Source organism: Pteropus alecto, unplaced genomic scaffold, assembly GCF_000325575.1.
Source record: "Pteropus alecto unplaced genomic scaffold, ASM32557v1 scaffold87, whole genome shotgun sequence".
Lineage (NCBI taxonomy): Eukaryota > Metazoa > Chordata > Mammalia > Chiroptera > Pteropodidae > Pteropus > Pteropus alecto.
In genome coordinates, this window is record NW_006443225.1 from 11,785,459 (window position 1) to 11,804,251 (window position 18,793).

General features: G+C 38.3%; 1 protein-coding gene across 1 annotated transcript in view; it reads left to right on the forward strand.

Annotated features, from left to right (window-relative positions):
* CUNH8orf34 (chromosome unknown C8orf34 homolog) overlaps window positions 1-18,793 on the forward strand; it is a 273,032-nt gene that overhangs the window by 54,924 nt on the left and 199,315 nt on the right. The window contains 2 exon segments of the mRNA XM_006924083.1: window positions 1,937-2,065; window positions 8,326-8,354. Coding sequence (XP_006924145.1) covers window positions 1,937-2,065; window positions 8,326-8,354 — 158 coding nt within the window.

Sequence of the window (18,793 nt, forward strand, 5' to 3'; positions counted from 1 at the left end):
TTATAATTTATCAGATATAAGATTGCTGGGTCATCAGGGCAGTATATTTTTTATTATAATAAATATTGCCAGATTATTTTTTTAATAGGTGGCTGAAAAAATATGTTAACAGTCTGCCTTTCCCATAGCCTTATTATATATATATTTAAAAAATTATTTATTTTTATCAAAACAAAGATACATGTAGTTTAAAAAGCAAAGTAGAATGTGCTATAAGGCAACAGTGTTCTTCCCCTGTGTTCAGCTTCTGATGTGGAAACACTTAACTCTTCTAGGTGTTTCTTCTGGTGCACAAGTCTGCGTATCTAAACAGACAAGGTACTTACATGGTTCCCTTTTACTTTAGATTTGAGGCTTTAACTTTTGACCTCTTTCTGAGACCTGTGCTTTGTACCTCAGCCCCCATCTCATCCTTACACTGTAGTCATGCAGATATTTCAAACGTTGGTTGAATTTAGACTCTACGTTGATGTTAGTGTGACTATATTAATTAGCCTTTTTTCACAGTAAGTAGACCCATAAGAGGTCCAATGATTAATTTGTTTCTAGAATTAATCATTGATTTTTGTTTTGTTTTTTTATGTATGCATCACTAATGCTTCACCAAACCCTGCCATGAATTATGAAACACTCTCATCAAGTAATTCTAATTCCTGTCTCGTTTTATTTTGTATTTCATTTCACCGGAAGGATGTTAGAGCCTCCCTCATGGCCTCTGTCCTCTCGCTCCCGTCTTGGCTCCTCGGTCTCCAGCTGTTTTCTCAGCTGTCTCCTTGAGGCCCGTCCTTCAGCGTCATTCTGGGGATTCCTTTTCCTTATTCTTGTGGAGGGTCACCTGTTCCCCGAATCCCGAGTCATTCCACTTTTCGTCTTGGTAGAGCACTTCGACTAGGAGCTTTCTGAAGTAGAGCGCCTGCGAGATAGATTTTGAGTCCTTACAAGTATCTTGATTGGTCTTTGAGTTGGGTATAAAATTCTAAGTTGAAGATTCCAATCTTCAGTTGGAATTTCGAAGGAATTTCTCCCTTGTCTTCTGAGGCCAAGCATTGCTACCAAGAAGTCTGATGACAATTTAATTTGCTATTGTTGTCCCTGAAAGCTTTTAAGATCTTTCCTTTATTGTCCCTGTGGTAAAATTTTGTGATGATATGCCTTGAATTATACTGGACATGTAATGAATTCTTCCAATCCGAAAAACAATTAAGTTTTTATATCCTCATTACTTCATCATCGGTCCTCCTTGATTGATGTTTTAATGTTTAAATGGTCTGAATGTCCACTTTTTGGGGCATCTCTCTTTTCGGGGATTAGATTTCGATATTCTCTAGCTTTCTAAATCCATTTACTACTCATCAGTTCATTTTGCATCTTCCAATAAAATATGTTGCTATTTTTGGTCTAATAATGTCTTCTCTCCTTGTTCAACTAATTCTTTGACCAAAAAAAAAAAAAAAAAAAAATTTCTTTTACCATAAAAATTTTAGTGGGAATTTGACAGTTAGAGGGAAATGAAAGTAAATACATGTATTCAGTCTTCTATGTTTTTTCAGAAGACAGCAAGAATGTCTTAGAAATATATCCTAATTGCCGATGAAGAAGTTAGTGGTTATTTTTAAGCTTCTAATGCATAATACAAAATATACTCTGCTTATGTGTTTTTCTCTAAATTATAGAAATTATTAGTTTTAAATTTGTACCTGACTTTTCTTTTTTTCTATAAACACTGTCACACTTCCCTTCTTCATTTAAAACATTTCTTAAAACCCAGCTTTAAAACTTCCTCACTATTTATTTGCTCACAAGAAAACCATTTCCAAGATGAACATTTTTATTCTGTACATTGATCTTGATACAGTCTTTCATGTAGTAATAAATAGTAAGTTTTTTTAATCACTATGTAGCATGCTCATGAAGTAATCATTTTTTTTAAACATAGTGCCAAGGTCAGTAGACCATTCTAAATGGAACTGGCGGACTAAACCAGAAAGCCGTGATTTTGATGAATTGAACCACATCCTTCAAGAGAGCAAGAAGCTGGGAAAAGCCCTCGAGAATCTCTCTCGAAGTAAGTTTAGTTACTTGATTATAGTTGAAATTCCTAACCAATATTACAGTAAAGTATTCATTAACATTGCAAGGAACCTATTTCCAACATCTTCATCCTCATTCTGTGAGAGGTTGAGGCGTTCTGAGGGCGTGAGATTAGGAGCAAGGATTGATCTTGCATAGCACACAGATTCGTGGGAAGGCTGGTTACACGGAGTAGAAGGAGCTGCTATTTGACTCCTGTTTCTCTACAGGGTCCCTGCTACGGAGGTCACATCTACACCTAATAGCATCTTATTCATTCTTCTCTTTCGAACCTTATTGTTTCATGTCATCTTAATTAATACACACGCCTATTGCCATTCTGAGTTTTTAATGTCTCTAGACTTCTTAAAGGTAGAACTGGGCCAGGTTCTTCTTAGAATCCTTTCAGAGCCTAGCACAGTGCCATGTATCATACTTTTGGTAAAAGCAGTGATTTCTGTATTCCAAGGGCCTAGGTTAGAGGTTTTGCTGTGCCTATGAGATGAATAGCCTCGGGTACATCCATAAACTTCCATGAGCCTCAGCTCTCTCATCTCCAAAGCAGGAAGACACGATCGTATCTCCTTCTTCTGGTAGGCGTGAAGGTCAAAATGGTATATTTCAAGTGAAAACTTTTAAATGTTGTCACGTGGTGTTGTCACGAGAGTACACAATCACAATTTTGATTTGATAAATGCATTCTATATATGTAGACATATGTATATTCTTTATGGTTTTAGTAGTGACTTCAAAATATACCTATCTTTCTCTGGTTTTTAAACATCTCTCAATTTTAAAAATTAGGCGCCTTTATAGCACGTTAATGCCATGGCCTCACTAAAATTTCCTTTCTATGTCATAGAATATTAAAAACTCTTAAATAGAAAATAGAACCCTAGTAAATTCTAGTGGATTATATTATAATATCTGTGTTTTTTTAGATAGCATAGTTTTACTAGTTTCAAGATTTGTATCAAAGTTGAAATTGCTCCTTTGTGTATTTTGGGAGAAATAATATGTATAATATTATTCTTTATATGTTTATATATTGTAATATATTGTAATTATATATATTTACATATTACATTATAATTATGTACAGAGAGGGAGAGAAAGATTTAGTTTTTCATACCTCTTAATTCATAACTCACTAGAGTAATTTTTTTAGACTTTTCTGCAGTAAACTAACATCTCAGAAGTTAATTTGCCTTATGATAAGATCTTATAATTTGGCCATTAGTAGAAGAAACTCTTTGGTTGGGACTCAAGAAAGCACTGCTTTTGGCTAGATTTACTTTTGGAGCAAAAATGATAAAGTGAGTTTTCAGTTTATTGCTGTGTTATGTTCATGAAAAGAACCTTATCCTATTACTATGTCAGAGGCTTATGTTAATATGTATAAATCATGATGAGATGCCGTAGAAACTTAATTTTTTTTATATCAATTAGCCTATGGTGAAATTGGTTTCGTTATATATCATTTTGTTTAGTTTCAGAACCTATCGGTGATGTTAAGTGAGGACTTACTGTATTTCCCTATCAAACTGTGTATGCTTTTGAAACAAAATAACCTAAAGCATATCCCCACTTGGATATCCCTCTGCTGTGCTAAACTCAGTATATCTAAGTAGATCTCTTCAAATGTGACCTTTCTTCTGCATGCTCTGTCTCAGGTGGTGGCACCAGTTCACCCAAACTGGAACCCTTCTAGGCTCCTCTCCCTCCCTTACTGTTTATAACTAATTAAGTACCAAATCTTGCTCATTTTCCCTCTAAGATATGTCGTGAGTCTGATTCTCTTCTCCGCCCTTTCTGGGGTCCTGCAGAAGTAGAATGGAGGATCACAAGCGAGGTTTCTAGTGCCTAGAGGTGGGAACGTAGAGCCTTACGTGCCCGCCTTCCACAGCTAACTGCGGGGGAGGCCGGGAGGTGTAGTCCAGCTCACGTGCCCAGGAGAAATACTGAAATGGTTTGAGGAACAAATAACCAGTCTCGTCCATACTCTTGTTTCTCTCTTAGTGCAGTCAGGCCTCACTGCCATCAGTGTGATGGATCTAGATGAAAACTTGGCACTCACATGTTGCAGATATTCAGTAGCTTCCTAAAACCTCACCAGAGATGCTCCATGATCTGGCCCCTAATCACGTCTTCAGCATCATCTCTTGTGACTTATCAGCAGGGCGTTTCTGCACCAGCAACACAGGAGTTTTTCAGACTCACTGGCGTCCCTCCATTTCACGCATTTGCTTCTGCCGTCTCCGTGCCCTGAAATCTCACCCCAGCTTCCTCCACCGCTTCCATTTCCACCAAGCGAACGCCCGCACTTCTCGCCAGGCTAAGCCCAGTCTGCTGCATCCAAGGCGGTTTCTCTGTTGCTGTCCTCCTGTGGCCTAGGTTCGCTGCCTCACTTTCTGTGCTCCTCTGTTCTTCTCAGAACACACTTACGTGCTACAATCTGCTTTTCACTTATCTCCTGCCTGGACTTTGAGCTCCCTGCAGCAGGCCCACTCTGCGCCTGGACGCCGCTGCACAGAGCTCAGTGGTCAGTGCATGAGTCGGTCGGGATTTGCCGAGTGAGCATCACCTCTGGCTCCATCTCGTCCCGATCCGTCTTTGAGATCCTGCCCTCACTCTTCTTCCGCCGTAGACCCACCTTCTGCTTCTCTGAGTATAGGCCTCTGATATCAGATTATATGCTTTGGTATTTGTAGACTTAATTTCTTTGGCTTTGTCTGTGGCTTATTTATCGAAGGAATTATGCTTTAAAATAAATCGATACGTGAGTGAGTAGATAAGTAAATACACTAAAAGAGCAGCAGTGTCTTATTACATGTCATTGGTTGACACAACCCTTGGCTTCGTGAAGGGGTGGTGGGACTTTCAGTGTCAACCGAGCCTGATGCTTTCACTGCTTGTGGCTGTTTCCTCTGAAATGAGGCAAAGGTAGGATGGGTATCTTTAGTCCATTCAGACGTTGGTCTGTAGGTTGCAGTTCATGCAAAAACACCGGCTAGAGTTTTTCCAAGAAAAAACGCCCAGTCATTGGGAGAATAGTGGACAGATACTTATGCTCCATGACTGGTAACAGCAATCTGGACTCAGACGTCTTTCCTTATATTTTAGCAACCCTCTGACTACATTTTCTCTTGCATATTTTGTATGTACCGCTGCTCCTGAGTTTCTATAAACTTTAAAAATATTTTATAAAAATACGATGGCTTACAAGAGTTAGTGAAATGACGAAAAGCTGTGGCTCTCTCCTCAGGGAACAGCTGTGCACTGGGAGAATTTCCTGGCTCCTCAGTATTAGACGGTTCTCATCAGGGCTTCGTGCTTCTGGGAAGAAGCGATTCTTCAAAATCCTTTCAACTGCTTTTAATTAGTTTAAGCTCTGATTATAAGCGAAATCACAGAAAGTGAAAAATACATTGGTTAACTTAAATGTTGATAATAGGGAGTAGAAAGAATTATATATAATAGAACGGAGATTTATTTAGATAATTTAATAGGTAAAATCATCAAAATATGTAAATGTTAAGAAGATATAAGGATAGGTATCTGAACCCAATACGTGAGACCAAACACCTGGCACAGTTGGAGGCATAATTCCTTCCGAAAATCAAGTTTCTTATTTATCTAGTTTGAGTTATATCCCGGGACCCTTTACTTCTTAGTACTTTAATATGTCTTCATAGTGACTTTTCATCTCCATTTGTCACTGGTAACATTTCTAGGCTATACAGAACCACTCCCAGTGTTTAAAGCTGAGAGTAATGGGCAATGGAAAGGGGATCAGGGAGCTAGCTCGCGAGCGGTGTGCAAATTCTGTTTGGGTTTAAAAAATTTAAAATTTTTGACAAACATTTTGACTATTCAAAGGCTTCTTGACTTACTTGCAAACTCTCAGCTGGTCTAGGTAGGCGAAATACTGTTGCTGTCTTTATGAATAGTGAGATCACAAACTGAAATATAAATGAAATTTAAAGATCAACTAATAGCTTTCTAAGAATTTAATGAGATAACTTTTTTTGCAGGGCTAAGGGCATTGACGCAAAAAGTTAAAAAAAATCATGGGTTATTTAATTATTTAATATCTAAGTTTTTTGACTTTGGATGAGAAAGATAATTTTGTTTTATATATCCATTCTTTTAAAATAGGTTGTCTTTTAAATATTTATTTAAAAATAATATATTCAGTTCTAATCTTGAATTATTATTAGAAAGGAACATTTTTGTCAAATGTAAAATTAAGCATTTAAAATATACATTTGGCTTTTATAAACTAGAATAATGTATTTTAAATCTACTGTAGAATGCGACGTAAACTGTTTGGTACTCTATAAAATTTCTACAGTACCTTGAAATCTGAGTTATTCTAAGCGACCATTTATAATTTTACATATTTTTTAAAACCAAACATTCATAAATGTGTAACTTATGTCAGGGCTTTAAAAATGTTTGTAACCGCTCAGACAGCTCTGGAGTCTGTAACCGGAGTCAGGTACACTCCCCTGCTCCGATACGGTCACGTCCCGGAGTCTGCCACACGCACGTGGTGCCGGCCAGTGGCCGCGCTGCTCCTCCTGGGAGCCTTCTCTCCTTGAATTTAAGGCACTACCTTCATCATACAGCGAGTCCTTGAGTAATTGTTAAGCTTAGGTCATCCAAAATTCTCAGAGTGCTGGCTAGACTCTCTTGTAGTGAAGTAACACATAAAAATTCTTAGTTACCAATAACTTTTGCCCAAAACAATAATTTTATAGAATGTCGCTGTGAAGAATGAGTCTCGAATGCACCTGTGTTTCTAGTTTTATCTACAAGGGGAAGCGTGGTGCCACTTACTGATGTGTGGTGGGGCAGCTGCTTTCTGCTTTGCATATAATTGATTGATGAGGTTAGTGGAGGCAGAGATGATACAGGAACCTGTAAAGTTCCCTCCGCATACACTCTTCGCCTGAGCAGGTGAGAGCATCCTTACTCAGGCACATTTTCCGAGTGTTTCCAGGTTCTCTTTTCGAACCTGGCTCATCTTTCTCGCACGTTACAGTCTGCTGAACTCTAGCTTCAGTCCCCTTCGTTCTCTCTCTTCCCTTGGGCTTCAGACTTCAGACTTTTTCTTGTCCCTTGGCCCATCCTACATGGGGGGTTCGACGCCAGATCCCGTTCGCCCTCTGCCCCAAGCCTGAGGGCTGGCCACTCCTGCTCCAGGGCCTGTGTTAGCTCTAGGCACACCATTCTTCAAAAAAAAAGGGGGGAGTGAGCTGAAGGGAGGATGATAGCGTTAGCTTGACATATCGAGATTGAAATGCCCCTAGGAATTCAGCAACTAGGTCAGGAGGAAAGTCTGTGCTGGCGATAAAGATTTGTTAGTCGTCACCACATAGAGAAGTAAAAATGTCAATGGTATGGCTTAGATTACCAAGGGGAGCCTGTCAAGTGAAGAGAAAGAGCAGCTCAGCAAGGCACCCTTGGCATTTCAGGAAAGGCCCCTTTACCCCAAAGGAAGAAAATTTGAAGGAGACAGACCAGGGCCATAGAAAAGAGAGGACAGCATCTCAAGAAAGAGAGTGAGCTTAACAGCATCTGTCGTCACAGACACATTAAGGACTAAAACTTTGTACATTGCTGACCTAGAACAGAGACACATGAAGGACTAAAACTTTGTACATTGCTGACCTAGAACAATTTTCGCGGAATGGTAGAGACAGAAATTAGATTGACACACAGTGAGGAATACGTGGATGGTTAGAAGAACTGTGAGGAGGAATCATTTTTCCGTTGGCCTGCGGATGCTGTCAGTCTCAGGGACTGTGGGCAGATTTCTCCTGCTGTCTAGCCTGTGTCCTCATCTGTAAAATAAGGAAATTGAAATAAATGATCTCTGACCACCAGTCCGCTTTCATATTTCATCACTCTAGGAGTCTAAATCAGTCCATGAGCAGGAACAAAATCTAACGGGTTGAAACGTAAAGACAGCATCTTCACAATAACTTTGTGCTTCAGCTGTGCGTCTGGCAGCCTGTCTGCAGGACGGCACGTGTTTCAGCAGTTCGTGCTGTCATGGTCGATGTCGGTTCTTAGTTTGTTTTCGTTAATAGAAAGGATGTATCGCAATATTTTGAAGCACTAATAAAAAGAAAAAAATAAAGTAGAAAATACACTAGATTTACCAGTAGAACTTTTGTCTTTGTTTTTAACCTTATGTTATTAAAGATTGCTTCTAAAACTTTTTTATAAATCTCTTTTGAATCCCAGGTATTGCAATTTCAGATGAACTTGATCAGGTAAGTTGAACTATACATCTCATGAAAAGAACATACAGAATTTAGGCGTTAATCCATTATCTAAATGAAAAAGTTTCTGAAACATACAGCGTGTAAATATAATTTATTTGCTGCTAACATTTTAGAACTTTCAAAATTATACGCTTAGATTTTTTATGAATGTTATCACATGAACTATGTATCATCTATCCTTTCGAGTCAAGGGTTTTTGAATTTGGTTAGACAAAAATGTAATCACTGAATCACTATATCAAAAAATGAAAGCTAATGTTGTATCATGTAAACTATTTGGATTCTGCCTGTATCCAGATGATGATGATGATGATGATGATGATGATGATGATGATGATGATGATGGATGATGATGCGGAAGACACAGTTCATTTGTGCTTTTCCAAAGCTACTCTCTTATGAACCTTACTCAGTAATTTTGGTTTCATTTTAAGATGCCGAGAGAATATGATGATGCCCTGCATTGGGGCGATAGTTGGGAGGGTGGTGAGAAGTGGCATGATTAGATTAGGAATAGGACTGTGTTTTAGCAGCAGAATCTATGGAACTTGCTGTGGCTTGGATGTGGGGCGTCGTTGAAGAGAACAGCCAGCGATGATTCTGAGGGTTGGGGGGGAGGGCTGAGAAACTAAGTGAACTGTGGTGCCATTTACCAAAATTAGAGAAACTGAGGAAAGAGCAAATTTGGCAGGTTGGGATCACATCAAGAATTCTCTTTTGGATTCTTTTGAGTTGTCAGTATTTGGTAAACATTGATTCAAATACCTTACTAAACAGAAAACATATTGAAATTGGCTTGGTAGCTAAATACATAGATAGAAAATAATAGAAAATAGTGTACAACAAATGGGATCATATAATTACGATGTTTTCAAATAACAAGGTCTAAGCTATATTATTTTTATAAAAATGATTGTTAACACTTTTCTATTCTACATAGGAGGGTACTGTTTGAATTTTGTACCATAAAGATACATGAAAGATACATTTACTAAAGAAATAAAAGTTATGAATGGACTCGTAAATACGAATTCACTTTAGTAAACCATCATAGTATTTTTAAATCATTTGAATTTCTGTCTGCGTTAACTCCATGCAAAACTAGATCGCGACTGTTCACAACAGCACGTTTAGTAAGTGGCCGGTGTGGTCTCCCGGCTTCGTCCTCCTTTTCTAGTCCCCTCTGTCGGTCACTGTCTTTGCCCAAACTGGTCTCCTCCTTAGACGATGACTTTCGTCACAGTCTGCAGAGATGTAATAATTCCTGCTCTTGCAGTTATACTCTAGGCTCATTTTAAGTACAAAGATGTAATCACGACCCTTTCTAGGTTCGTTTGCTCCTTCCAGTCTGTTCTGCAAGGCCCTGGATGCCGGGGCCACAGTTTAGCTCGTGTGGCTCTGCCTGGCCCGCGGCCTTCCCTTTCCTCTGGGTCCTGACTTGCAGCTGCGTCAGTGTCTGCACCTTGGCTAAAGAACATTCTAATTGTTCTTTGAACTGAAAATGGATGTCACTCTCACTGGATAAAACCGTGGATGCCCCAAGACTTGGTCCCAAGTATCATCTCCAGGATACATCCTCTCCTCTCCCTTCCTTCCTCTGCCAAGCACGAACTAGTCAGGAGACTTTCCGTTTAACTAAGTTGCACACAGTGTTGATTTTCATTTACTTACTTAATATTTATATTTTTGAAGACTTCGTAGACATTGCTAAAACTTGTTGCACATTTATTTTCATTTTTATTGAGGAAGACACTAGTAGTCATACTAAACAAGCTTTTATTGAAAAAACATTTATATAAGTAGAAAAAATTCTTCCCTCTCTCACACCAAAGCAACACAGACTTCCAGAGTTGCAGCCACCGAAAGCCTTTGCCTTCCAAGAACCAATCTTGAATGAGAGGGACGGCCTGCCCCATGGCGCCCTCTGGTGACCACCGAGCTCACAGTTTTGCATTTTCCTCTGAGAAAAAGAGAATCTCAGGCAGGTTCTAAAAAAAAACCCAAACAGAATGGTTTATAATATGTGTTGACCTGACACCTGTGTGTTTAATATAATAATAAAAACAAGTACAGATTCTTCCTTTTAATCTTCCATTAACAATTTTCGGAGGTTCACTAAAGATATATTTTTCTTAACCTTTATGATGTACTGATCTTTCACTGTCGTTCTAGTTTGATTATAATTTTATTGAAATTATTTCTTCTGTTAAAGCTAGTTTATGAATTCTGAAAATGATCCTAAGAATTATTAGTTCTACTTAAAATGGAAAGATAAAACAGAGGCTAATATTTTTAAGTCTTTTTTAAAAAATTATGGGAATTCTGTCAATTTTTTATTGATTTGTCTTTTCCGTTCCCTTTCTTTAGCCACTCTATTGGTTCTCTATTGCTTCTGTAACAAATCGAAACAAGACAACATTACTGTCTTACAGTTTTGCAGTTTAGAAGTTCCGCATGCGTCTTCCAGGGCGAAATCAAGGTGTCAGAGGGCTGCGTCTCTTCCCGGAGTTCTGGGGAACCTGGTGTCTTATGCTTTCAGCTCCTAAAGGCTGTTCATTCCGTGGTGCGTGGCCCCTTTTCCACATCTTCAAAACCAGCAGTGTCTCGTCTCTGTCTCATTTCAGCCTGGGCAAGCTCTCCACTTTCATGGAATCAGGTGATTCGGTTGGGGCCACTCTGCTAATCCAGATAACGTCCCCATTTTAACTCTTTAGCCTTCATTATGCAGAGTTCTTTTTGCCATGAAATGTAACATATTTCCCGGTTTGGGGATTAGGATGTGGACATTTTGGGGAAGCCATTATTTTATCTATATAGCCGTTATCAGACGGTATTACCTTTTATATCTCTATGTAATTTTTCAGACTCCTATGATTCCAGTTCATCCTTTAAAACACCATATAATAGACATCGTTGGTGCCTGTCCAGTTACCCTTCACTGGGGCAGCGTGACCCATCCTTCAGCCATGAGTGCTGGGTGCTTCTGGGCCGGGCTCACCCATCTCCTGAGGTTTATGCAACCCAAGGAGAAGCATCCGCCCAGAGATGCCTGGGTCCGCCCTTGGGTAACGCTGGACTGAAATAAGGCTCCGAGTTGTCATGCACATTCCAAAGCGCCCTCGGGCATGAGGCTGAGAGTGGGCGTCAGCTGAACCTCATCTTTGCTCGGCTTCTTTCCTGTCTTCTCTCGCTTGCTTTATTCTCTTATTGGTTTCCCTCAAGAACCCCCCTCACTCCCAGTGGGTCGGTTTCTCGGCCTCTCGTTCCGAGGAGCCCTAACTAAGACATGCCACTGGACGAACTTTCTTGAAGCCAAACCCTGCTGAAAATGTGTCATGACTCCTTGCTGCCTACCAGGTTAGGTCCACATTTCTTCAGTCTGAAGCAGTCTCCATTTTGTCTCTCAAATCTATATCTTATGCTTCAGTTTACTCTTTTTCCTCTGTCAGAGTCTGTACTGCACTCAACAAGGGGTCGTGTAAGGCAACCGGACGATAGTACTTACAGGTTGCATTTTTTATTTATTTTCACGTCTTTGCTCCTTGTCACCCCCACCCAACCCTCTCTGTTTTCCGTCCTTCAAGCTCCAGTCTTCCCTGATCTCGCAGAAAGTGATCTCACCTCCCGTGAGCTCTTAGAGAGCACAGCGACCACGTCACAAATTATACTTCTTGTCTCATATTACTGGAATTTTTGTTCATTGCTTGAAGCACTAGCCCAGTAGTCTGGAAAAATCCACAGAGAGGTCTTGGATTGAATCTCGACTCCTACCATTTACTAATTATGTGACTTCGGAGAGTTATTTATAGATGCTGAGCTTTAATTTCCTTCTCTGTGAAATGCAGTGGCTTCATATCTATTAAAAATAACGTCAACAACTTGCCCACTCTAAAATAATTTTAGATAGATTGCTAAACTATCCAAAATAGAAAGCATTTTAAAGAAATATTTGGGTAAATCATTTCAAAGGGCACAGATTAGAGGAAAAATAGGAGCCCGCTGCACAAAATGCAGTCTTGAGATTTGATGTCATTGCTCCAGGTGAGCCACGATTGAGTTTTTTGTCATTTGGTGTCATTATCACCCTTAGGATGATAGCAAACCAGTTGTTTACAGGAAAAGTAACTATTTCTGCTACTGAATCCTAAGAAAAATGTCTTCCATTCATCTTCATGAAGTAAATACTATAAAATGTGTTAATAATATTCTCTAAAATATTCTTATATTTCCGTGAACCAAAGGACACAATAGAGTGAAAAAGGCAACTTTTGGAATTTTAGAAGTATTTGAAAATCATGCATTTAATAAGAGGTTAGTATCCAGAATATGTAAAGAATGCAAAGAACACCCACAACCAACAGCAAAACAAATAAGCTTATTGAAAATGAGTGAAGTAGAAAGAAATGTAGCTATGGGTGGTGAACACAAAATGCAATGTACTAGATTTTGTTAACCAATATCACCATAATAAAAAAAAATGAGTGAAGTACTTGAATAGACATTTCTCCAAAGATGATATGCAAATGGCCAGCATGATTTGGACAAGATGCTCAACATCACTAATCATTAGAGAAATGTAGGCACACTTTGGACAAGATGCTCAACATCACTAACCATTAGTGAAATGTAAATCGAAACTACAGTGAGATACCATCTCTTACCCATTAGGATGGCTACTGTCAAAAAAAAAAAAGCAAACAAAAAAAAAAGAAAATAATAAGTAAGCATGGTGAGGATGTAGAGAAATTGCCTTTCACGTTATTGGTGGGAATGTGAAATGGTACAGTCACTGTGGAAAGCAGGATGGCAGTTTTGAAAAACATTAGAAATAAAAAATTACCAGATGACCCAGAAATCCTATTTCTGGGTATCTATCCAAAGGAATTATAAGAAGGATCTCCAAGAGATATTTGCACACCTGTGTTCATTGCAATATTATTTATAGTAGCCAAAAGGCTGAAGCAACCCAGTGTCCCTTTACAGATGAATAAATAAACAAAATGTGATATATACATACAATGGAATATTATTCAGCCTTACAGAGGAAGGAAATCCTGTTACAGGCTACAACATGGATGAACCTCGAGGATCTTATGCTAAATGAAATGTCGATCACAGAAAGATATATACTGACTGATTCCACTTATATGAGGTGACTAAAGTAGTCAAATTCATATAAACAGAAGGTACAGTGATGGTTGCCAGGGTCTGGGGGAGGGAGGAACTGGAGTTAATGGGTGAGGGTTTCGGTTCTGCAAGATGAAAGGTCTGCTCAGGACTGGTTTTGCACGCAGATTAGCTTCATAGCAATGCGACCTTAACATTACTGAACCGTTTACTTAGAAATGTTAGAGATGGTAAATTTTAAGTTGAATGGTTTTTATCACAATTAAAAAGTATTCTTACAGTGATAAGATCATTGGTTTCGTAGGAGTTCTTTGCATAATGTCTGCTGACCTAGGCAGATGGCATAATGCAAAAGCAAAGTCTCGTGGGAATCATTCCACAGGAAATCTCAATAGTGAGGTACAGCACAGGGCTCCTCGATGTCTGGCTTATGTAAAGGATATATTTTACAGTATTTAGATTTAGAGTTCGGACAGTCTACACATCTTTTAGACAACTCATCAGACTGTTCTCTTTAACTAGGTCTCATTACTTATTGAATGATAGTGAGTTTGAGTTTCTAGTCCTTGAATCTTTAAATAGATATAATAATGATGATGGTAATAGTAGATATAATAATAATGAACTATTTAATGCATGCTGTATTCTAGATCTTGGGTTAAGCTTTTCTTATAGATTATGCCATTTTATCCTTTTGAAAAAATAGCTAACATGTGGGGAACTTACTACATGCCAGGCAATGTTCTAAACTATTTACCTGCATTATGTCATTTAATGTTCACTGATCTCCTGTGAAGCAGGGACTGTTGTTCCCACTTGACAAGTGACACAGGTTAATAAACTTACCAGAGGTTTTATAAAATAGAAGTGGAACACAAGCCCAGGCATTGAGTCCAAAACATCATGTTTGTTATCGAGGTACTGTTATTCACTAGTCTAATAGATAAAAAATAGGACCTCTTAGTTTCATAAGTTCTCCTTGTCCCATGGTAAAGGAAAGACGTGGAACGCAAATCCAGTCTGTACACCTGAGTCTGTACTCTCAGCCTCCCCTGTGGATGATGCCAGTACAGTTCCCATTATGGTGCCTCGTGCAGGCTCATCACTCAATTAATAATTGCTGTTTTTAATTAGAAGCTCTTGTTTACAGCCTACTAAGCCTATATTAAGCCTTTGGTAAATGTCAGGCAAATAACTAACTGGAACTAAAATCATTTTGTTTCTCTAATTCAGTCATTCTACCTTTTGCGGCCTTTTACCATTTAAACCACGTCGAGGTATGTTCTGTGGGCTGTTATATTAAGCTCCAATTTGTTCTAATATGATGGTGATCTAGAAAGAGACAGGTCATATTCACACTCAGTGTTTCAATGCGAAGGTTAAATACATACGAGACCATGTAAAAGGCACAGTAGGCAGGTAACGATAGATGTGTTTTTTAAGCACACAGTGACAGGGACCACGCCAGCTGCTCTAAATACCTTTGCTCACTAGCATTCCCAGCTCTTATTATCTCCATTTTACACACGGGACAGTCGACGCCCACAGTCTGGTAAGTTGTGCAAATTTATAGGTATAGTTAATATACTGCACAACTCAGATAGGAGTATAAATATAATTCCAGAACCCATTTTCTTAACCACCATTTTATTTTGCCTCACTAAAAAACCAAGAAGCTCAGGAGGAGTGTATTTCATATTATTTCGGGCTGGCTAAGTGTAACATGGAAGTTCGATGCAGACATGACATGTCGTGGACTGTCCAGCTGCTTGACAGCTGCCTCACTAAGTGTACCCATGAAGAGCTAAAATCTCAGCTCCTTCGAAGTAAGGTGTTTTTTCAGTGGATAGCTTTGTTTTGCTATTCACTTTCCATTTCTATTCATTTCTTCCCAGGCAAACCATCTAGATTCTTTTTTGCCTGTATCACTAGTTGGAGGATGGATTTCTTATATCCAGTAGGACATACTTGAATAGTAAGGGTCCTTTGTCTTGCTTCTGTGTTGCAGACTGTCTTGCCCGCCGACATGTGACCTGCATGTGCATTATATGTTATTTTTGGCAGTAGAGGAAAATCCATAAAACTGCTTAATATGCTATGTTGGTCACATGTTTGATTTATAACAGGTAACAGCCTTACAGGAGATAGCCAGTAAGTGTGATGGTTGTCCATGTTTTGTTTTAAAGACCTCTCTCAAGGTGAAATGTGGAAAATGACAATCACTGGAAAATATTTGCAGTTTACATCACAAAGCTCAATAACCCTAATTATAGAGCACTTCTAAAAATAGAGAATAAAAGACCTACATGCCACTAAAAATGAGCCACATGAGCAGATTGTTCACAGAGGAAAAAAAGAACTGCCTAACTGCATGAACAGATGCTCAGCCTTGTTCAAAGTAAGAGAAATGCAAATCAACACCACTGCTCACCTATCAGATTTACAAAAATCCCCAAGTTTGTTAAAATACTCTGCTGGTGAATCTGTGGGGAAATAGGCACTTTCACACATTGCTGGTGGGAATGCGAAATGGTGCAGACTCTGTGGAGGGAAAAGTTTCAATATCTAAAAAATTATATGTGCAGTTATTCTTTGATCGAATGATCTGACTTCTATGAGTCTGTTCCAAGGACAGATTGGCAAAAATAGGAAAAGCTCTATGCACGTTGTTCTACATTGTTGTGCTATTTGAATAGCAAAAGAGTAGAAACAACTAAATGTCATTAAAAGGAGAATACTGGATAAATTATAGTTCATCCACACAACAGAGACTGCAGTGTGATCCCCAGGATATATTGTAAATGAAAAAGGCAAGGGGAAAAATGTATCCATAGTATCCTACCATTCATCTAAGTAAGTGCAATGAAAATATAGATACAAATTCGCTTATATTAAAGCCAAAATAATAATGGCAAAACCTGTCACTCTGTAACGCATGCACACATAATTTCTTATTCATAATTATCTTTAAGAGAGAACGGAAGATATATAGAATAGAGTCAGGAAAGGTATAGAAAGTAGAGGATACGATTAGAAGTCTGGCTTCTTAGAACTTCAGATATTTGATTTTGGAATCATTTAAATATTTTATGTAATTTTTTAAAAATATCAAATCTTAAAATAATAACTTCGGAAAATCAAAACTAAAATGAAACAAGTGGGCACTGTATTTCAGGCTGCCAGCATACACACACTGAGATGAACTCTATGCCCAGTAATTTCATTGTTCTCTGGTGGGATGTACACGAAGGACGAGGAACAGCAGTACGTTCTTAAATTTTTTGGTAATTGTGTTGTTAATGATAGTGTTGATATTTTAATGAGACTGTTGTGTGTACTTTGTGTGATTTAGCAAAGTAATTATGTTCATATCCTTAGGAACCAGAATTTTTGGCATAGGTTTAAGGAAATACATGTAAGATCAGTAAATTGGAGTAAACTTATATAATCCCTTTTGAATTGAAAATATCATTAAGAAATCATATTTTTTTAAAAAAAATAAATAAAATATACTCACTACTGGCAATGAGCACAGCGAGAGCCCAGATATTATTTTCCAAATATCATTCTCTATTAAAAGGAACCAGGATTTTTTGGAGAAATAGCCAAACCTGGGGCTGCATCTGAGGAAGTACAAGTTGAGGCTGGAATATCTTTTAGTGCCAGAAAGTAAAGTCGCAGTTGAAGAATGATGGAACATGTCGAAAAGGCACAGGAGCTTGCTTGTAGGAGCTCCTACGGAACATTAAAGCCTAAAAATAAATGATAGTATTGTGTGAGGGTCCACTGAATGAAATCATAGTGCACAAGTCCACACAGGTGCATACACACGACACGTGCACCTGCACACACGTAAGGGCCTGAGGTGAAGGAGGACCTCTTTCTCACAGCACAGCACCAACACATAAATTTAGAGGGGATGGTAAGATTAGAAAATCACAGTAATTGAGGCAGCCAAGGGTCAGCAAAGGCTGTAAAAAAATTAGTGGGTGAAATTTTGGTGAATTACAGGTTATCTGCATTGTTTACTCCCCAGATACTTGATAATGAATAAGAGAAAGGTAACAACCTGGAAGACACTCCCTACCCCGATGGTCAGGTTGATATCACTAGTGATAGGATAGCTCAACATCATGTGCCTTTTGATATGAAAAGAATACATCACTTCTGTGTTGTTTTTGCCAAAACTCTATGACTTGAATATAATCATGAGGAAAACAGTGGAAAAACACCAATTGAGGGACCACCTTAATAACTGACCTTTATTAAAAAGCAAAACAAAACACGAAGGTCATAAATATCAAAGAAAGACCTGAAAACTGTTCCACATTAAATGAGATTTAAAAAATTGAATTCCATATGTAATTCAGGATTTTCTTTTGTCATAAGCAACATAATTCAAAAAATTGGGGAAATTTAAACAAGGTTGATATATTAATATTCTATCAATGTTAATCATTGGTTTTGAGAATTATACTGTGGCCATATAAGAAAAATGTCCATCTTTATAGGAAATATACGTTGAAGTGTTTAGGGGTAAATGCATATTGTATCTGCAACTTACCTTCAAATAGTTCTAGGGAAATTACATGTACATGAGAGAGAGAAAAAAATGATAAAGCAAAATGTCAACCAGCAATACTGACATTATCTATCACATTAACATTTGAGCAATCTGGGTAAAGGGGTATTAGGAGTTTAATTGTTTTTGTTTTTCAACTTTAAGTCCAAATTACGCCCAGATAAAATATTTGAAACATACATACTTCTTAGATTTGTCCAGTTACAAACCCAGTAACAGTGAGCGCACCTAGGGTCCAGATTCTCCTCTCAACGCCTATTTCCCGCTGAAAGGAATCGGAGTCGCATAGGACAGTGGCTGCTTCTGGACTGGAGCAGACAGTGTACAACATGAGCCTAAAATGTCTTGTCATGCCAGAAGGCAAGGACACTGTGAAAGACCTCAGGTCAGGCACCCGACGTAAGTAGTCCCCCACTGGAAAGAGTTGAGAAAATTTGAACATGAATAAAAATAATAACTGCAATGCAGTGAATTATATCTCATATTTTAAAATGTGTGTTCATCCAAAAAGGTTAATTTTTAGAGGATGTTAGGGGGCCAAAGTTATTATCTTTGAAAACTGGTAAAAGTAAAGAATCCAAAGTTTAATCTGCCTTTCCTATACAAATCATACTTCAGCATAACCAGATATTTGATGACAGGAAGTTTCTCTTTACAGAAGTATTTCAGCAAATGAATGTGGAATTATAAAACGAAACCATTACCATTTGATAATTCC